The sequence below is a fragment of the Narcine bancroftii genome, chromosome 8 (assembly GCF_036971445.1).
Source record: "Narcine bancroftii isolate sNarBan1 chromosome 8, sNarBan1.hap1, whole genome shotgun sequence".
Lineage (NCBI taxonomy): Eukaryota > Metazoa > Chordata > Chondrichthyes > Torpediniformes > Narcinidae > Narcine > Narcine bancroftii.
The window spans coordinates 160,985,256-161,005,814 of NC_091476.1; the positions used below are offsets into that span (position 1 = coordinate 160,985,256).

At 36.8% G+C, this 20,559-nt stretch overlaps 1 protein-coding gene and 1 long non-coding RNA gene across 4 annotated transcripts in view; one reads left to right on the plus strand and one right to left on the minus strand.

Moving 5' to 3' along the window:
- Positions 1-19,655, plus strand: part of LOC138741496 (protein argonaute-1) — a 92,486-nt gene extending 72,831 nt beyond the window's left edge. For 2 of the 3 annotated variants that reach the window (XM_069895686.1, XM_069895687.1), the window contains exons 14-19: positions 961-1,051; positions 7,077-7,271; positions 7,871-8,005; positions 9,213-9,314; positions 13,405-13,604; positions 15,566-19,655. In XM_069895686.1, the coding sequence (XP_069751787.1) occupies positions 961-1,051; positions 7,077-7,271; positions 7,871-8,005; positions 9,213-9,314; positions 13,405-13,604; positions 15,566-15,674 (832 nt within the window). In that variant the 3' untranslated portion in view covers positions 15,675-19,655. Of the gene's footprint in view, positions 1-960; positions 1,052-7,076; positions 7,272-7,870; positions 8,006-9,212; positions 9,315-10,453; positions 10,494-13,404; positions 13,605-15,565 lie in introns of those variants that run through there. The other variant, XM_069895688.1, reaches the window with a different exon arrangement.
- Positions 13,369-16,348, minus strand: LOC138741497 (uncharacterized). Its single transcript, XR_011343543.1, has 3 exons — positions 16,257-16,348; positions 13,721-13,820; positions 13,369-13,581 (listed from the first exon to the last, which is right to left on the minus strand). It is a non-coding gene; the product is annotated as an uncharacterized lncRNA (long non-coding RNA).
- Positions 19,656-20,559: the final 904 nt, after the last annotated feature.

Below are 20,559 nucleotides of genomic sequence, written 5' to 3' on the forward strand. Positions count from 1 at the left end.
GTAAAATGTATGCTATCTATACTATATATGCTATATACTAAGATAAACATTTAACTAACTGACACTAAATGAAGACCCTATGTACTTGTTCTGACTTAAATACAAATTTGAGTTAAAGACAGATCAAGATAACGGAACTCATTTTTAATCTGGAGACTGCCTGTACTTGCAATAAGATGTATGCAGTACTCCTTAACGTCAAGTCCTGCAAGCATTACGAGTAATAAATCTTTACACTAGAAATTTTTCATATGAAAACAAATACTCTATTCTGGCAATGATCTCAAACCACACAATTGTGACTGGATATGATAAAATCTTTAAAAGCGGGTCAAAAGCTAAAACTCGCATCTATTTTTGATTTCTGTACTGAATCAATAGATGAAGTCATGAGGAACAAAGACAAGATATGTAGTCAGGGCCTTTTTCCCCAGAGTAGGGGAATCTAAAACTAGAAGGCATTTATTTAAGGTGAGAATGGGGAAGATTCAAAAGAGACCTGAACGGCACCTTCTTCACACAGAAGGTGATGGCCATATGAAACAAGCTATCAGAGGAAGTGGTGGAAGCAGGCCCAATTGTAATGTTCAGAAGACATTTAAATAGATACTCAATAGGAAACATTTAGAGGGAAATGAAGGCAAATACAACTAGCTTGATCAGCACAGACAAGTTGGACCAAAGGACCTGTTTCCATGCTGTAGAACTCTGATTTTGACATTTATCAAACTTAAATGCTGAGGTTAATTCGAATGCTTATGCATTGAAGCCAAAATGATCATGTGGACTATTTAGCATGACCTGTGTAATTTAGAATTACAAACTTGTAGTATTTTGAATAAAGAACATTAATTTTATAAATAAAATCAGTTGTGTTAATGTTTAGGTACAACTCAGTGTCTTCGATACTTCATTCAATATCAGCAAATTTAAAAAGGATTTCTATCTGTTCCCTTCCAGTTCAGCTGTGTTCCAGCAGCCTGTGATCTTCTTGGGAGCTGATGTCACACACCCACCAGCTGGAGATGGCAAGAAGCCTTCGATAACAGCAGTAAGCTTATATTGCGAGATGAAAAGTATTACTGTCACAATTGTTGCCAGTGAAATATAATTGAAGAATTTTCTGCCATAAATCAGTGATTCCTAATGGTCCCAAGGGCCCGTGTGCTTGTAATTTTTGTGTGGATATTACTTTTGTCTAATTAAGTGGTCAGGTTCCATGTGAGTAGAGTAATTATAAAAGTAATGAACAATATATTATTTTCCTGTTTTATGGTCAAGGGCACCATTTATCTCACCCTATTATGCTCTTCACAGTAGAATAAAAAATTGGGCAACATGTGGAGTGGCTCCTGAATCAACTATTGCCCACTTGGTATTCTTATTGAAGTTGAATTTCCTATTCATTAATGTAATATTGTAGATTTATACCTTTTGACTTTAAATAGATATCTTTATTTTTATGTCTGCACATTCTATAGAGTTGACATTCCGTATCCCAATCTAACAAATACTGACATTTTTACGTACAATTATAGGAACATAAAAATAATATTTCATGTCTACATTTTTACCTGTAGAGGTATAACAAAAGAAATGCTACACTTTTTTATGGGCAACACTTCTTAATCTATACCAAATTGTTTGTACATCTTATTGCTTTCATTCTGTCAGTATGATTTAAAAGTAATTTAATGCAATCTATTTTAAAGTATTTTGGCAGTGTCATTGGTTTTGATGTCCAAATTGGTTCCTTATTTGTCAACTTTGTGCAAACCATAACATAAATCTTGATTAAAAATTACTGTTAACAGAATTAATACCATAACTGTGGAAGTTGAGCAGGTGAAGATAATTTGATTTTATGACTTTTATCAAGGCTCAATCCAAGAGAAAATTAATCTTTTTTTGTACTTTAGTTTTTCTTGGCTGAAATTTGTTTTTAAACAATAGGTTTCATCTCATTGGAGTTGGAAAACCTGTGATGTTTATCATTAACTGAACTTTCCACACTTCAATTCAAAATTGTTTGCATCAGAACTTGATCTATGTGGATGGAAGCAGCATGGGTAGTGGGCCATTTGCCAAATTAACACCTTAACCAAGGAGACAACGGTTTAGAACAATTGAAGAGGTGAATTGGTTGAAACTGGTTTAGAAAGGGGTAAATGTAATGTATCAACAAGCTCTGCTGGTTTGGGTTCTCTCCAAAATTGGTTTTGGTAGCTATTAACCAATACTCCTTGCCATACATATAGCAGTAGGCAACTCAGCCCATCAAGCCAGCTCTTCATTTCATAAGGTAGCCACTGATTTGATTGTGACCTCAACCCAAAGACTCTGCTTCCACTGCCCTTTGAGGAATATAATACCAGAAATTCATGAATTTGAGAGAAAAACAATGTCACTTCATCTGAGTCCAAAATGGGTGACACTTACCCCCCCGCCCCACCCCCAGATTCTCCTACAGGAGGAAATACCCTCTTTACATTCACCATGACAAGACTTGGTAGATTCTTTTATGTTTCAAAGTTTCTTGCACCTTCCTTTACTTTGCTTATTCCTTGAAGATGGCCTCAGGCCCGAAACATCGGTAATATATCTATACCTCCAATGGATGTTGCAAGACTAACTTGAGTTCTTCCAGCATTCCTGTGTGGTTTTTCTACAGTCACAGTGTCTGAACCTTTTGTGTTTCACTCTTACGTTTATCAAGTTTTCTCACCTGAAGTCCAGTGCATACATGCTAGCATTTTCAACCTTTCCTTAATTAGGACAACCTGTCCTTTCCAGATACTATTCGACTGAGCTTTCTCTGAACTGTATTAACATCTTTAAATAATAGACCAATAATGTTTACCAATCCTTTTTCTAAATAAATTGTGAATTCTGTGACAGAGTATATAGATATGTTTTTGGGAGATAAATTGGGAAAGGTTTGTTAGAGTAGGTCACATACAAACACTTTAAAACAAATCTTATTTGAAATACTGGAATTCTGCTAATGCTAGACATATCGGCCTCACAGCCTTTGCAAGAGCTTTGGAGAGTGCCCAAGAGACTTCACCAATGGATTGTTGCTTACAAAAAGGCAACAGATGAACGATCTCGTCAGAGCCACAGATTGTCTGGAGCTATTCTAAGAGGATCATGTGGTTTTGCAAGCAGAGAGAGTCAAACAGGCTTTCTCTCAGAGGGAGAGAGACAGGGACACAGATCACTTCTACAGTGTTACAGCCAGCAACAGCAGCTGGGCCTGGAACAGGACAAGCTGGCAAGCTTGTGGAAACCCCCATTTGCAAGATCGGTTGTGAGTTCTTAATTCAGCCTGGTCAAAGCCATTGTGGGTCATGCAAGAGGAGAGAACTGGCTGTCTAATGTTTCACTTGAAATAAGAGAAACAAAAAGGAACTCTGTGATGACCTGAAAGAAAGAGGTTATCATCTGGAGAACCCTGATGGGGCAAGTTTCATCAGCAAGACACTGAATTGGCTGATTAAAAAAGGAATCAGTTATGGAGGTCCTGGAACAACAAATCTCTCTCTGAAAACTGACAAGAACCTTCCTGAGCAGTAACCATTTACCTTTCAAGCACCAAAGCCTGGTGAACTTCATAAATTTTAAATTATGTGCACAATATAAGAATTGTCTGCAACCAGTAAACTTGGAGGAATGAGAAGTGAGATTGGACTGTGAACCAAAGAACGTTTCTGAACTTACACACACATTACATATATGTGCACTTAGAATTAGAAGGGGGCTAAGTTAGGTTAGTTAAGTCAATAGTGATAAATTAAAGTGTGATTCTGTTTTCATGTTTAAAGATGATTAAAAGTAACTTTGTTTAAGTAACCATTTGTCTTGGTGAATATGTATTGCTGCTGGGTCTTGGGGTCCTCTGGGCTCGTAACAATTCTCATGTTTTTGCTGAGTAGCATCATGAAAAGACAATTTGCACTTAGAGTTGTCCACTAACAGTATTCGATTCAAAATAAGAATTCAATATGATTTAAACAAAAAGAAAATAATTTTTGTGAAGTTATGTTGGCTTGCTGTACTTTTCATCAGGACTTGTATTTATATTTCCATACATAGTAAGACTCCAATAATCTGGTATTCATTTGTTTGGATATCTAGATATTTAGCATCTGGCTCACTGGTTAATGTTTCCCACTCTTCTCAGTCACAGGGGCCCTTGTGCCTGTGCCCTTTTATCTCACTGGGGCTTCGTTCGTCATCAGAGTTCTGCTTCCTGGAGTCTAATAAACACTGGAAAATTTATTGTACATATGCATTACTTTTGAAAGAATATTGGCATAATAATTGGAGTAACATCTAATATTCTGGAAATTCTGTCAATCCGGCACCACCAAATTATTGGAGTTTTACTATTTATATAAAATAGCAATTCATGTACCTGACATATGAAGCTCCAGAAGGAACTGCTTCATATTGCATCTTGATGAAGATAAGAACAATTTAGCACTCACTGTTGTGGCCTAAGGTGCAGGCATATGGAAGGCTGGAAGAAAGGCAAACATGATCCTGTCTTCCAAAATGTGAATGCGCATACTTGTCTAGGCAATAAACTAGGGATTAGATTTTCTTGGGAACAAGAGTTAATGGAAGATGCACTCAATTATACCCTTCATGTCATAAAGATTGAATACAGATATCTGACTTCACTGCTCTGTCTCAAGCCATTGATGGTTGACATAAGAACTCATGACTAGTCTTGCTTTCCCCTTGGAGAATTATAGATCATTCTGGAGCTGCCTGATCTCAGCATTTGGCATCATCCATGTATTCCCAGCATTATGTTGTGTGTCTACCTAATGTGCCATGTTATGTGTCAAATGCTGAACATGTACAAGTCTTGTAAGTTTTCAATCTCTGAGATCTTGGCCCTCAGGAAAGGGATGGAATTTCATTGTTTTTAATCCAGCAAAGCATACTTTTAGGTTATTTGATTTCTGTGTATCAGTGTATCCATAACCATTTCTTCAGTGGTGGAGTAAAGTGAATAGACAAATTACCCTGAATCTTTAAGAACTCTAGTTTCTGCAAGATGCTGAAGAGAGCAGAAGAAATAAGCATGGATATACGAGTTGCAGACTAGTACTTCAAGAACTGTACATAAGGTTTATGTATCCATCACAAACTCTGTCATTTATATTTTGGTCCTCAAGAAGCAACAACCCTGTGGGATGCAACCTAAGTGCTTGCAGAAGTTTCTGTACTTTTCTTGATCAGAAAGGACATCAATCGTCCCAGTACCCAAGAAGAGTAGCGGGGCCTGCCTCAACGATTACCGCCCAGTAGCACTAACTTCTACTATGGTGAAATGTTTCGAGAGGCTGATCATGGCCAGAATTAGCACATACCTAAGTAAGGACCCACTGCAATTCGCCTATCATCACAATTGCCCAACGGCAGATGCAATATCGCTGGCTCTCCACTCAGTTCTGGATCATCTTGAAAACAGCAATTCATACATATGGCTGCTCTTCATCAACTACAGCTTGGCCTTCAGAACCATTATTCCCTCAGTGCTGGTCAAGAAGTTACAAACTCTAGGCCTCTGTAGCCCCCTCTGCAACTGAATCCTTGACTTTCTAATTGGAAGACCACAGTCAGTATGAATTGGAAACAATGTCTCCTCGCTGATTATCAACGCAGGCGCACCCCAAGGATGAGTGCTTGGCCCACTGCTCTACTCGTTATACACCTCTGACTGTGTGGCCAGGCAGAATTCCAATGTCATCTAAAAGTTTGCCGACGACACCACAGTTGTCGGCAGAATCACAAACAGCGATGAGGAAGATGGATCAGCTCATTGAATGGTGTAACAAAAACATTATCAGCAAAACCAAGATGATTGTGGATTTCGGGAGGAAGTCAGGGGAACCAACCCAGTCCTCATCGAGGGCTCAGTAGTGGAGAGGGTCATGAACTTCAAATTCCTGGGTGTCAACATCTCCAAAGATCTGTCTGGAGCCTCTATGTTGATGCAATCATGAAGAAGGCTCGCCAGTGGCTTTACTTAGTAAAGTGTCTGAGGAGATTCGGTTTGTCACCAATGACTCTCGTAAACTTCTACAGGTGTACCATGGAGAGCATTTTGGCTGGTTGCATCACGGCTTGGTATGGAGACGCCAACTCTCAGGTCAAGAAAAAACTTCAGAAGGTTATTAACTCAAGCCTACGACCTCATAGACACAAACTTCACTCCATAGAGCACATGTACATGAGGTGGTGTCTTAAAAAAACGGCCTCTATCCTCAAAGACCCCCCACCACCCAGGCCATGCCCTCTTCACTCTGCTACCATCAGGGAAAAGGCATAGGAGCCTAAAGATGAGCACTCAGTGGCACAAGGACAGCTTCTTCCTCACGGCCATCTGATTCCTGAATAATCAATGAACCAAAGAGTCTACCTCACTTTTCATGCACTATTATTTTTGTTATTGTTTTAATTTTTTATAGTAATATCATAAGATGGTTATATCTTGTTTGCTCTATGATGCTGGTTCAAAACACCGAATTTCATGACTTGATCATGACAATAAATTCTGATTCTGAGATGCAGATATGGGAAGCTATACACTGTAGTGAGAATGGGTAAGGATAACTCAATATTGATCTTTGCTTGGAAACCTGCTTAAGGAAACATGAATTGTTGACAACATGCAAGAACACTCATGGATTTTTGTTTGCTTTATTTTTAAGAGATGAGAATTATGGAGGGTACTTGAAATGCTCTACCATTGCCTCAGATCACTTTAACACAATAAATCAAGCAATGCAATATTGAATCTTCCAATTCTTTATCTAAGTTCTTGGGGAAAATAGGAACAATGTACTGAGCCATCAAAAGGAGCCATTGCAATTTTCTTCGTAATCTTGCAGCCTCTCTTAAACAGAATTAAATCGGTATTTTGTACATATATTTATGGCAGATTATTATTGAAAAGAATCTGTATTGGGTTATTCTGGCATATCCAGAATTTTGTATTTTTTTGATAGTGCTCTTGCCTAAAGAAGACAAGTTTTCCTGAGAATTCTGCTTTTTACCAGGTGGTTGGCAGCATGGATGCTCATCCAAGTCGTTATTGTGCCACAGTACGTGTGCAACGACCACGTCAAGAGATAATTGAAGACCTTTCCTACATGGTTCGAGAACTCCTGATCCAGTTCTACAAATCAACTCGTTTCAAACCAACAAGGATTATTTTCTATAGAGATGGTGTCCCTGAAGGACAATTACCACAGGTAGCTCCAAGTTCCAATCCCTCACTGAAGTAAATACCTGAATGGCCAAAGGCGTACAAGTCAACTGAAGCAGTGTTCAGAACTACAGGGGTTACCTTGATGGATTTAGATACAGGCAGGTGAACAATATCAACAAAAAAAAATAAACTGGATTTATTTTTTGTACTAACTGTTCTCCTTTATTATTCTGCTTAGCACAGCTTCCTCTCAGTGGGAGGAGTATAGTCTGGACTATGCACAGCTGTTACCAATACTTTATTATGATCAGCTGCTGGGAGTTTAGTTAAAACAAGGTAACTTGGAGAGTGCGCCCTGCACGTAATATGATTTGAATAATTGAAAAAAGCTGGACCCTACAAATAAGCTACAAGGTGAAAGTTTTAATAGGGCTTTCACATGCTTCCCAAAATAGCTTTGGCAATATAATTGGGTTTTTACAAAAAAGCTATCAATTGAAGGCATCTTTTTCTCCTGATCTTGAAATCTTCATTTCTTTACTTAAAAACAATTCCTGAACAGCTGCATCTTCTCTGCTCCACTCCAAAAACATTGTAAATGGTTGTTTGAATTAACAAATCATCTGAAACTTTCTTTCCCAGATTTTACACTATGAGCTCCTGGCTATTCGTGATGCATGTATCAAACTGGAAAAAGATTATCAACCTGGAATTACCTACATTGTTGTCCAGAAACGTCATCATACACGACTCTTCTGTGCAGATAAAAGTGAGAGGGTAAGTGAAATTAAATACTGTAACTTAACTGAAACTAAAAGTAGAAGCAATGGATATTGTTTCATTGTTGTGTTTTTATTGTTTGTTTTCTCCTCTTATAAATACACTGGCTGCACAGTGTATCCCTTAGGTGCTGTTACCCTTGTATCCCAGAGGTGTTGTTGCTCTAACTTTGCTCAGTTAGTGAAATTAAAAACAAAACAGGATGAAGAATTTTCAACCTGAAACAGTAACTTTTCTTTTCACAACCTGCTGAGGGTTTCCAGTACTTTCTATTTTTGTTCCAGATTTACAGAATGTGTAGTTTCAGTTTAATTTTCATTGACAGGAAGTGAAAATGTGTCACAAATTTTGTTGGTGAAATTCTTGAATGCTTGTAAAAACTACCGGTAGTAACCAACCTAAATATTTTTTTCTGGCTGATGACACACCATTAAAATTCACCGATTAAAATGTGGAGTTTTCATAGCCTGCTTGACTCAAGACTAGGACATTTTTTTTATTGGTAGAAAGTCTTGTTTATAACAAATTACATTTCGCAGTTTGACTCTGACCAACAGGGAATTTCAAATTAATGGAAGTTCTTTTTAGGAGACTTCTGAGTCAGCTGTTTTCACCCATTATACTTTACCCAGTTACTAATGAATTCTGCTTTAAGTTCAAGAAACCAAATGACCAAATTAGGTTCTACTACATAGATTAATCAGTTGACTGCAAAGGATACCCTAAATTTTATTACAAATGATTATTACTGCTGCTGGGGTAGTAATCTTTACTGATTTATTTTCTTCTGTTCACTTGAGATATTTACTCATGTAAATTAGCTAACAGCTAATCCAGTTGAATTTCAAACTCAATACAAACCAAGGGCTCTGTCTTGATGAAGGGTTCAACCCAAAACGTCAACCATATCCTCCTTCTGATGCTGCCCAAGCAGATTGGTTTTTTTTGCTCTAGATTCCAGCATTGACAACCTCTTGCATATCCTTAATTCTAACTGTATCTGTCTCTCTTCTGTTATTCTGTGGTTATGTGGTGCGATGGTTTCAAGGTGCTAAAATCAATGGAATGAAATCAAGTTTGAATGTGCACAGAATCTGAAGATGTGATCAGAGCCTTTCTGAAACCAATGTCTGAATGTGGCAAGATATTTCTTTGCTCTTATTTTCTTTAAATAATTATTAAACACTCAGCTTTTTTTTTCCAGATTGGTAAAAGTGGGAACATACCTGCAGGAACAACAGTTGACACCAACATCACTCATCCATTTGAGTTCGATTTCTACTTGTGCAGCCATGCTGGGATTCAGGTTAGTTCAGTATCTCAGAAATTGTGACCATAACAGAGTAGTAAAATTTAACCTGCACAGGGCCCTTCAGCCACAATGTTGTGCTGACTATATAACCCTATCCCACCATCAATCTAACCCATTCCAGGCTCGCAGCACATAACTCAATTTTTCTAAAACGCTTGTGGAAAATTTATACACATTAGCATAATTCCAGTGGCAATAGTCTTACAAATCCAAAAGCAATAAAATTAAACCACTTTCATTTTTTCCCACATATTCTTTTATGCATTTGTTTTCTCATTTTTCCCATATACAGTACAACTCTGTTTATTTTAAAAGTTGGGACCGGGCCTATTTCGGGTAAATGGTTTTTTTTCAGAGAACTGGTCATTTTTTAAAAGCAGTTCGGTAGTAACAGCAAATCACTTGTATACGTGTTTAAACAACAACAAGCAACAAGGGGAGGCTTTTTAAGCATTAAAATAATGTTTAATTCTCACAAAAAATTCTGGCCATGGCGATCACCGACACTTCCCCACTGAGGCCCTGCTTGCGCCAGGAGACCAAGGTTCTCCCTGGTGCTTGGGAGCCTGAGGTCCATGTTGCTGCCAGGAGCCTGACATCCCCAATCAGTTTGGCTCGGAAAAAATTTCGGATAAATTAGGATTTTGGAGAATCTGATTTTGGTTAATCGGAGTTGGACTGTTCAGTAAAATCCCCAGTGTCCCACAGGATTGCGGATGCCGAATATGCAAATTTTCTGATTGTCTGAGCCACAATCTTACAAGGCCTAACTAATGCAGTTGCATTAAGAATAAGCAGTTTAAATGTTTGTGTGTAAAGTATGGTTCAAAGTGTGAAAAATAAAAAATTTAAAAAAAGAATAAACCATTTAAAAGACAAAAGATAGTGCCAATGTAAAGTAATTTGAAAAAAATCAGGACTGTCATCGGTAATTGTGTAAAGTTCACTTTAATCAGGTAATTCCTGTAATTTACAAAATTTAAATTTGAACCCCAATTTGAATTCAGTTGGCTGGTGCTTTGCACTAACCACTACGCTAACCATGCCAGTCATACCCCATGTCCAAATTTACAGATAGAACCTTACTAATATACTTAATAATATACTAATAAATATTTTAAAACTTTTACTAGGCACTGGTAGGGAAGACACTTCGAGAGGATCGCCCCAGTGGTGAGCAGCATTGGCCAGCTATTCTTCCTGGGTGATACCATTTTATTCAAACACAATTTCATTGAAATTTTGGGCAGGCATGACTGGGACACTCCACTGGCTGAATGTTTGCTCCCATCTTCGCCAAGGGTTTGTGTGTTACTTGAGAGAACATTTATAATTTTAAACATTAATTTACATTTTTATTTATTTGCATTTATTTTAATTTTTTAAATATATTTATCTCCTTGATTTTTTTTTAACAGATTGATTGGAATTTCTTGAATTCCAGATACCAGGGATTTTACTGTACTGGGTTGGAGTTTCTTATAATTTCATGCTACATTAAAGGGCACTTTTTCTAATACATCAAGACTCTCCTATAATGGGCTGGAGAACAGGGAGATAGTGAATGTTGGGAGGATAAAGGGCTTGCATTAAAGAGAAGGAAACGAGCACATATAGTTCAGTACAAAGAAAAGTGGTAGAATGCCAAATGCACAGCAAGAATAGCATTAGGATTTTGCTGAAGAAATAGGCATGAGGAATGTTCTGGAAAATGTAATTACATTTTGAAGTTATCTTACTTCCTGCCTAATTTTTCAAATTAAATTATCTTGGAGATTGTAGAGCTGGTTTAATATCTCATGTTACAAATATAACGTTCATATAATTTTATTAACTGATATGTAGATAGTCCTACAAATCTAATTATTCCAGTGTGCATTCTCAATATTAAGGTGCATTTTTAATTATTTCAGTCATGGTAGTTTTCTTTGCCATATTTACACATGTTGTAAAAGACAACAAAGTGAGATCGATTTCTAAAGTGCTAATCTATCACTTTTAGGGGGGAAGGGTGATGTTGTACTCCTTTAACTCCCTCAGTAAACAGCAAATGTTGTTAACATCCTATCCAGGCCTTTTGACTCCATTGAGGCTCGATTCTGCTCCACAATGTTCATCCATCTTTTTCGCAATAAGCCCATTGTTACGATGACTTTTGTCCTCCTCATTGCAGTTCTCTCTCTTCACCAATAAATCCAAATTTGTCTGTGTGAATGGAAGACTATATGAGTAACCTTTGGCTTCATTGCTAATGTCAATATGTACACAAATGGTCATAAGGGCTTCCATCCCAGACATATCATTTGATTTTGGTCATGCATCTGGTGTGCAAGTTTTTATACGTGTAAAAGCTTCACTGGCAATCAAGTTATTCTGGGATCAGATCCTGGTGTGATAGACCCCTAAGAGGGAAGAGGATGCTGTAATTACTTGGAGGGAAAGATAAAATATTTTTACGCACATACAGTCTGTGTAATGCTGTTCTGCAACTGACAAGGAGCCCTTCCCAACTGAAGCCCTTTAGTATCTTTTACAAATTTTGGACATGGGCACTTTCAGGCAGTTTCTCCTTCCAGTATCTAAACTGAGTAATCAGTGAAAACACTCATAAATGTCATGTCATTTTACTCTCCAATGTGGCATTAGCTGCTATTGTGAACATTTTACTCTCCAATGTGGCATTAGCTGCTATTGTGAACATTTTACTCTCCAATGTGGCATTAGCTGCTATTGTGAACATTTTACTCTCCAATGTGGCATTAGCTGCTATTGTGAACATTTTACTCTCCAATGTGGCATTAGCTGCTATTGTGAACATTTTACTCTCCAATGTGGCATTAGCTGCTATTGTGAACATTTTACTCTCCAATGTGGCATTAGCTGCTATTGTGAACATTTTACTCTCCAATGTGGCATTAGCTGCTATTGTGAACATTTTACTCTCCAATGTGGCATTAGCTGCTATTGTGAACATTTTACTCTCCAATGTGGCATTAGCTGCTATTGTGAACATTTTACTCTCCAATGTGGCATTAGCTGCTATTGTGAACATTTTACTCTCCAATGTGGCATTAGCTGCTATTGTGAACATTTTACTCTCCAATGTGGCATTAGCTGCTATTGTGAACATTTTACTCTCCAATGTGGCATTAGCTGCTATTGTGAACATTTTACTCTCCAATGTGGCATTAGCTGCTATTGTGAACATTTTACTCTCCAATGTGGCATTAGCTGCTATTGTGAACATTTTACATCCATTGGAGCTTGTAAAGCAGTGGAGAGTTTGAGCAACATCTGAATTTGATTAATAACAATAAACTGGAGGAATTAGCCCTTAATATACATGTCTTGTCAAAGGTAATCATTTACTTAAGTTGATCAATTTTATCCCGCTTTAAATTCAGACTAAAATCTTAGATCTTGCCAAAAACCTCACATTATTTTACGTTCTCATATAACTAATGTAATGAAAAGAGAATCAGAAACAAAAATGTGTGGTGCAGATTCCTTGGACAAATGCAAAATTGCATCACAGTTGAACTGACAATGAAGAAAGTTCTCCAAACTGTTTTAAGGTTGCCAGTCCTTAATACTATGAAAGAGATCACTTTGCCATTAGTATCACTTATAACATGCACAAGTGCTTGAAGCACATCAGCAGGCAACTTTCCAAAAGTCATTCTTTAAGTTTAGTTTTGATTTTGGGAAATGTAAGAGAACCAGGTGCATACCAGACATTTGGACCATTTGCCTTGCCTGCCATGGCATGTTCTTTGTACATCAAGGACACTGACAATGCTAGGAGGTATTTTACAGTTAATAGTACTAGTCTGGTATGATGTGCAGGTGTGGAAATAAAAGTTCCTTATGACTTTACATTATAGGAGGAAATTAGACCAGGCAAGTTTAAAATCCTTTCTGGAATGTGGCAGTGGGTTTATATTTGTTTTCTTTTTGAATTATAAAATAAAAGCAATGTATTTTGGAGTTAAGATTGATATCTAAAGCTATTTGGGTTAAAGTATGCTTTTCTCTTGACTGATTTAACTTCATAGTTACACATTTTATTTCTTAACACTTGCAGGGTACCAGCAGACCTTCACATTATTATGTATTGTGGGATGACAATCGATTCACAGCAGATGAGCTTCAGATCTTGACCTATCAGTTGTGTCATACTTATGTCCGCTGCACTCGTTCAGTCTCTATTCCAGCACCAGCCTATTATGCCAGATTGGTAGCATTTCGGGCAAGGTACCACCTGGTGGACAAAGAACATGACAGGTAGGGGAAGTTGCTTCAATAATTGCTGTAAATTTACTTTCCTGATTTGTATATATTTTGTTGCATAACTTCAATAATAAATACTCAATTGAGGTTAATAATGCAAAACTTAATACCTATTCCTGCAGTTTTGCCTCTTGTCAAGAGCCATCTTGGGAGTTAAGTAAAATAAAATGCTGGAAATGGGCATTTCAGGCAAATCAGATCAGATAAACTCTGCAAACATAGAATCAGAGTTACTTTTCAATGATCATTCTTCATAACTAGAAAAATTTAGTCACAGCAAATTTTGATGCAAGCATAGAATGAGGGAAAGGAGAGATGATGAATCAAAATGAATACCTGTGCTAGGTTGATAGAAGGATAGATGAAATGAGAAAAGGAATGATAATGGAAGGCAAAAGAGGAATACCGAGACTATAGGAAAGTAATGGGTCTTGAGGAGTTGTAAAGAGGAATAGCTTCGTCATTAACAGAAATTGATGAACTCAGTGTTGAATCCAGAATAAAAATGACTCAAATCAAAAGGTGAAATACTGTTCCTCAGGTTTCTTTTCATTTACAGAGGTGCCAGAGTAGAAATGCAGTGAAGGATTAAATAATTTGTGACTGGATTCTTTTGGTCATGTTTGCAAATAGTAAAGAGGCATACAAAATAATCAATTAACCTGCCTTTGGTTTGCCCAATGTATCACTATTTCAGTTAAAAATAGTAGTTGTCTGTAACTTTTGCTCATTTCAAATTAAATAAAACAAATACTGATTTTGGTACAAAAGCACAATATGTTCTCACCGGGTGCTCTACAGGACCCCCACCCAGCGGGCCATGGCACCTTTAAGAAGGATCATGGACTGAAATCATAGTTTTTTTTGTGTAGTCAGTAGGCGAGAAGCTCTGAACAAACCAACTAAACTTGATCACTTCACATGGAAGGGGGGCCCATAAACTTCGAGCGGAGTCCTACAGGGGCCAAAGCCAAAAAGATAATTTGAGAATGGCTGAGTTAAAGGAGTTATGGTTTTACATTTGTCTTGTCAGAATTGAACTTTTGATCTGCAAATACGTCTGTCAGCCTATGCATCACATAAGAACAGAGAAAATGGAATTGAATAAGGGGTTCACAAGAACAGATGGGTTAAGAGTTTGATTTCAGTTGGATGCATTGGTAATTGTGAAAGATATGGTGATAGTGTCCCAGAATATGAAAGCATCACAATGGTTACTGTCATGCAGGACAGAAATGCAGTTACTTTATTGTATAACTAAAACAAAAATAATTGACCAAGGAGGAAATGGAGAAAAAAAGTTTGGCTTTTGGCCAAGATATGTAAAAGCGTTCGGTATTTTTGGTAAGGTTGGAGATCTTGTTACGGAAATTCTATGCACTTCTCACAGTTAAACTGAGGTTGGAAGGACAGTGGAGAATAAGGAGCCAATTGATGGAGAAAGGAAACCGGGATCAAGCTTTACCTGCTCATCCCTTCCCACCAGAACAGAGAGTGATTTTTACATAAGAGGGCTGTTAATTCATTGTGTGCCAGGTTTTTCCATAAGGTGGCATCCTTTAAAATAGGAGTACCAACACTGGACCCATTTCATGGAAATATAAGAAATGCTTGGGTGGGGATGATGGTGTCAAAATGATAAAAGCTGTATTCCAGCAATTATTGCCTGTTGTGACACTGGGGATTAGTATTTAAAGGCTAAGTTGGGAGTTTTAAAATGCACTGCTAAGCATCTTTACAAAGGTATTTCAAAGGTATATGATAAATTACTGGTGTTGAAAATGTCCACTGGCTTGTTTGGTTTTGCTGTTTCAATATTTGTACCTTCAATGAATCAAGTACCTCACAGTTACAGTTGCTGATCGCTATCAGGATTATAAAATATTTGCTAATATACACAAAAAGGGTAGAAAAATTAAGGAGAATTTAATTCCTGTTTTATATTTTGTTTACAGTGGAGAAGGCAGTCATATCTCTGGACAGAGTAATGGACGGGATCCCCAGGCACTGGCTAAAGCTGTACAAGTTCACCAGGACACCTTACGCACAATGTACTTCGCTTAACTATGTGATTGTTCAGTCAATACAACTTGCCAGCCTCCTGGACTTTAAGCAGCCATGCAAGAACATGTAAGCACCTTCCACAGGATATGTCTTGGAGGTTTGAAGGATCAATGTGTCTTTTAAAAGGAGCAAAAGAACTAATAACTGGTGGAAAGATTGACCAAGCAGGTTATTGGAAAGATGACAAACACTTCTCCATGACAAAACACACTTCATTTTTTTTTTTACACATATTTATGCAATATATTGATAATGTAATGTGCAAATGTTCATCACTGCCAAACTACCGTTATTTTTAGGGACATGTGGATTAAAGAAAACACTTGGTAAGCAGCCACTTCAGTGGAATTGTTTCGAAGGTTTAAAAAAATCCTACAGGTCCAAAAGCTGAATATCTCAACTTAGTGCCTGGATAGCAATTGAATCTGTAAGCATGATGAACTTGGCAGAATCTTTTTCATACATTTTCCCAAGTTGGCAAACATATCAATCATTTTCAACCTGTTTATGTTCTTTGTAATGTCTCATTGTTCTCGTACTTTTGAGTTTCATTCTAGCAAGTGCAGAAAGATGTGTACTTACACATTTTGAAGTAATCTTAATGTTATGCGATAATTTTCTAAAGTCTGGACTTCAGAAAGTTATTTTGAATATATGGAAATAGTAGTAAGTTCTGGATCTGAGGAAAACCAAATGGAAACTTGTAAATTATTTTTTTTAATGTCACATTAAGTATGTCAAAATGTTGTAATGGCTGCATTTCACTTTTACTGATATTGTGAGCCACTTCTACACAGCCCCCTTTATCCATAGGGGGGGTAAATATGACAGAAATGAAAAAAATAGAATTATAGATTCGTTTTTAGCAGACAGCTGAATGAATAAAGCAGAGCCTGGGGTCTTTTTTAAGAATTCTTGTTCTCTGAATGATCTTTAGTTATTCAGCAGAAAATTTGCACGGTGACTGAACTCACACAGTAATTCTCTTCAGACACTGCTAATAATTTTGAAGTAAGTGCAGATGACCAAGAATCATAGTTGCAGCCTTTTTAAAGGGCATTTACTTCTGATATTTTAAATTAATTTTTTTCTATGAAGTGAACAAGTGCAAAGGTTGCCGTTTGTTTAAAATATTTTAACGTGCATATGGATTTGTAATCTTGCTCCCACTTGCATACCCCTTTTTTTAGGGAGAATGATGGAGTTATTCAAGATGAAAAAGATTTCACTGCTGGTAAACTAAAGATTGTTCTTGTTTGGATTTGCAGCACATGGTCAACATAAAAGATGTTGAGTGGACAACACCTGAATAAGGTGTATGAAAAAAGCTTCCTGATGGTGTGAATGCTTATTGCCTTTGAGTTCACCTCCTCTACAGCTATTATATTTTAATTTATTGGACCAAACATCCTGTGAAACCACTAAATAGAACTTTACGCATCTTTGTCATATTATTCATAGCATTCAGTTGAGCCCAAGTACAAACTTACTGCAGATAACTTGCAGCTGGACAAATGATCCGAGAAGGCCTAGTGTAATGTTCTGACCCATATCCCAGTAATAAGTTTACTGACATGAATGGGAGAATTATGTGTATAGCCCAAGCAAGCAAGTTCTCTCACAATTCTTGCTCTGAGTCATTATTCATATTGGGCTACAGCTCTCTATTCACATTTGTACAGGAACAAAAATATTGAAAATTTGGTTTGTAACACTACCATATAACACTACGTTTCATGAGCATCGCAAGTTGACAGGGCAAATTCTTCTATCGTTAATATAAGTAATAAAGAAATGATAAACAAGAGAAAAAAGTAAACATAACTACCCTAAAATTTATTTGTGAATCCTTTGACTTTATCCCCACATCCTTAAATTTTCAGCCTTAAGGAGAATACTTGTTGGAATATGCTCTGTAGATGTTCCCTACTGTTAGATAATAGTTATCTTGTGCAATGTGCCTTTTAATATGTTTGAATGAAGGTGAATAATTGAGAAGCTATTCATAGATCAGGGTTGTGATTGCCTAATCTCATTCTCTCACAGTATGACAAAACCTGTTTTACAGAAGCAAAGTTTGCTTTGTAGCAACTGAGTCCCTAATTCATGTGCCCTACACTGGATAGTCATTTTTAACCCTGTCTGAAATTCAGCACTTGATACAATCTTAAAAGCCAATGGAGAATTAGCCAGTCTGCATGATTTAGTTTCACACAGCCTTTGCATGCTGCTGTCAAGGGAACCTATGCATAATTTTTCTGAACAACCACTTATTTTTGTAGTGTCACAGCAAAGTATCTTGAGGCACTTCAGAAGTATTCAGATACGCTGTGGGAGATTATCATAAGTTTGATCAAAGAGTAGGTTTGAGTAAAGAGGAGTAGATGTGTTAGAAAAGGAATTTTAAAGTTTAGGACCATGGTAGTTGGAATATAGTTGGTGTAGAATTATGTTCAGGGATGATTAAAAGCCTAGAGTTGGAGGATATATTCAGCCCAGATATATTGTACGGTTCTAGGGCTGGAGTAGATTATCAAAGTAGACCAGCACAAAACTATGGAAGATTTAAGAATCTTTTTGAAACAACTGCCCCATATCCAGGTGCAATATTAAATCTGAAAACTGCAAGAGGAATATCACCACCTCAACTCTTTCCGTTGCTATCTTTTTGTAACTGGCCATAACAGGGCTTTATGTTAGTGGCACCTCCTTTAAGTAATTGCAATACAAGTTTATTTGAAAAATCTTAACGTATTGACTTAGTGTGAAGTAATAGAAGAAACACTTGATTGGGATTTATTGGGGTTTTAACCTAAATGAAAAGTTACAAAAAGGGATCATCAAACTCATAACAGAGAGACTGGTTTAAAAACACTAAATTATGTTCAATGTGCTTATGCACAATCCTGTAAACTATAAGATTTTCTGATGGTTATAAACAATATAACAAGTCCAACAAAAGCTGCAATGTGTTTCTACCAAAATACATTGCTCTTTGGAGTTCACCAGACTTTAGTTGAGACACTTAAGGGGAAAACTAAATCAGACTGGGTTACAGTTGTTTATCTCACATATATAATGGGTGTTTGCAGAAGTCTAGGAGCTGACTATAATTTGTCCTTGCAGCTAAGAAACATCGTGTAACGAGAAAAGCACAAATTAACTTCAAATATACACCACTTTCATCCTCCCTGCTGCCTTAAATAGTGATATTCTAACACAGAAGGTCCTAGTTTACAAAAGTTCATTAACTGCATATCCTTGCTTTTGGCTGATGCAGGTGAAGTGGGTCAATGTGAAAATGACAGACTGCTTTCCCAATAGCTTGAAAGTATTAAGTAAATTGCTGCATCTCAAAATCAATTCATGATATTTGTTCAGTTTGTCAATTCTAACTGGGTATGGCATTGGGAACCAATTTGTATTGGGAACCTGATTCAGGATACTGTCCAGCGATCCTTGCAAGGAATGCAGGGGTCTCGGTGGCAAGATCAGGATTGGTCAAGGTGTATTTCATTGTCCAATTGCTGAACCAATGGACTTGGAATTGTGAAGTAGAATTGAAGTCAGTGCCTTTAAGGGGAAATTTCAAAGCTGTAAAGAGAAGAAAATAATCAGGCACTTGTTTGAGCAGGAGGTGGAAATATCTGATTTCAGCAGGCATCAGGTGAAAGAGAATGAAATGATCATCATTACCCCATCCCTCACCACATAATTCATCAATCCAATCATCTGACTTTACTTCCTGTGAAGCTGAGACTGAGGCCCAAGCCATATCTATGGATATTCCTGTTGAAATAAAATGTACTCAGCTGAGGTATTACCTTGGTGCTGAGAGTTTATGCTCAAAGATTTACTGAGGCAAAGTAGTTTATTTTCGTACACTGAACCGATATACTGAACTTAACAATATTTATAATTTTCTATGTTTCTTTTCCTTGCTGCACAAGTGTTTTTAAGAAATAAAATGATTTAAAGCAACTTTTGAAGTAATTTTATTTAGTGCATTCCACAGTAAGTGCCTCGTATTTTTTTTCAGTAAGGTAAAAGTGAGGTGCGCAAATTCAGCTGAATGAAAACAAGTTACTTGAAAGCCAACTGTAAAGCCAGATATACAATAACTGATAATTTGTTCTTAATCTTTCTGTTTCGAGAAACTGCATTGAAGAGCTATTATTCTCAGTAATTTGGATAGCCGTAATCTTTGGTTAAAATATTTTGTGATGAGACAGCTAAAAGTAATTAATTTCTCAGTATGAAATAACTTAAGGTGGCATGGTTCAGTAAATGGGTCCATATTCTACGACTCTAAGAAATACCCAACAAAACCTTGTTATTTAATCAAGCTCTCTATAAAAGCTATAGAAAATGTCAATCATCTTATTAGCACTTTGCTGTAACACGTCCCTGAAACAGTTATAATATTGAAGAACCATCCAAAAAGTATAAAATGTATTTTAATTACTTAATTTTCCAATAGGTAGTAACATTGGTCACTCATTCGTACTGATGGATTTCTAACATTGTAGTCAAAAATCCTAGACAATTTAAAATAAGTCTGAAAGTTAAATCTGGCTGTTGACGTGATAATAAAATTGCGAGGATAACGTCAAACATTTTGAAAATCATAAAATTGCCCACATGAGAAAATCACCTAATCAGTTGCAGTTTTCCTTATGGGTAATATTGTTTGTTACTCTATTGAATCTGTTTTTTTCCAACAATTCAAATATCTTTTTCATATGCATGCCTTTAAATAGGGATGATTTGCAGTGTAATGGTTCAAATGGCATGGACAGAACTGAAAAACTAATTTAACCAAGGTGGTTACTTGGTAAATTTAGAAGTTGGTGTAATATTTAAATACTTAAATATCTTTGAGAAA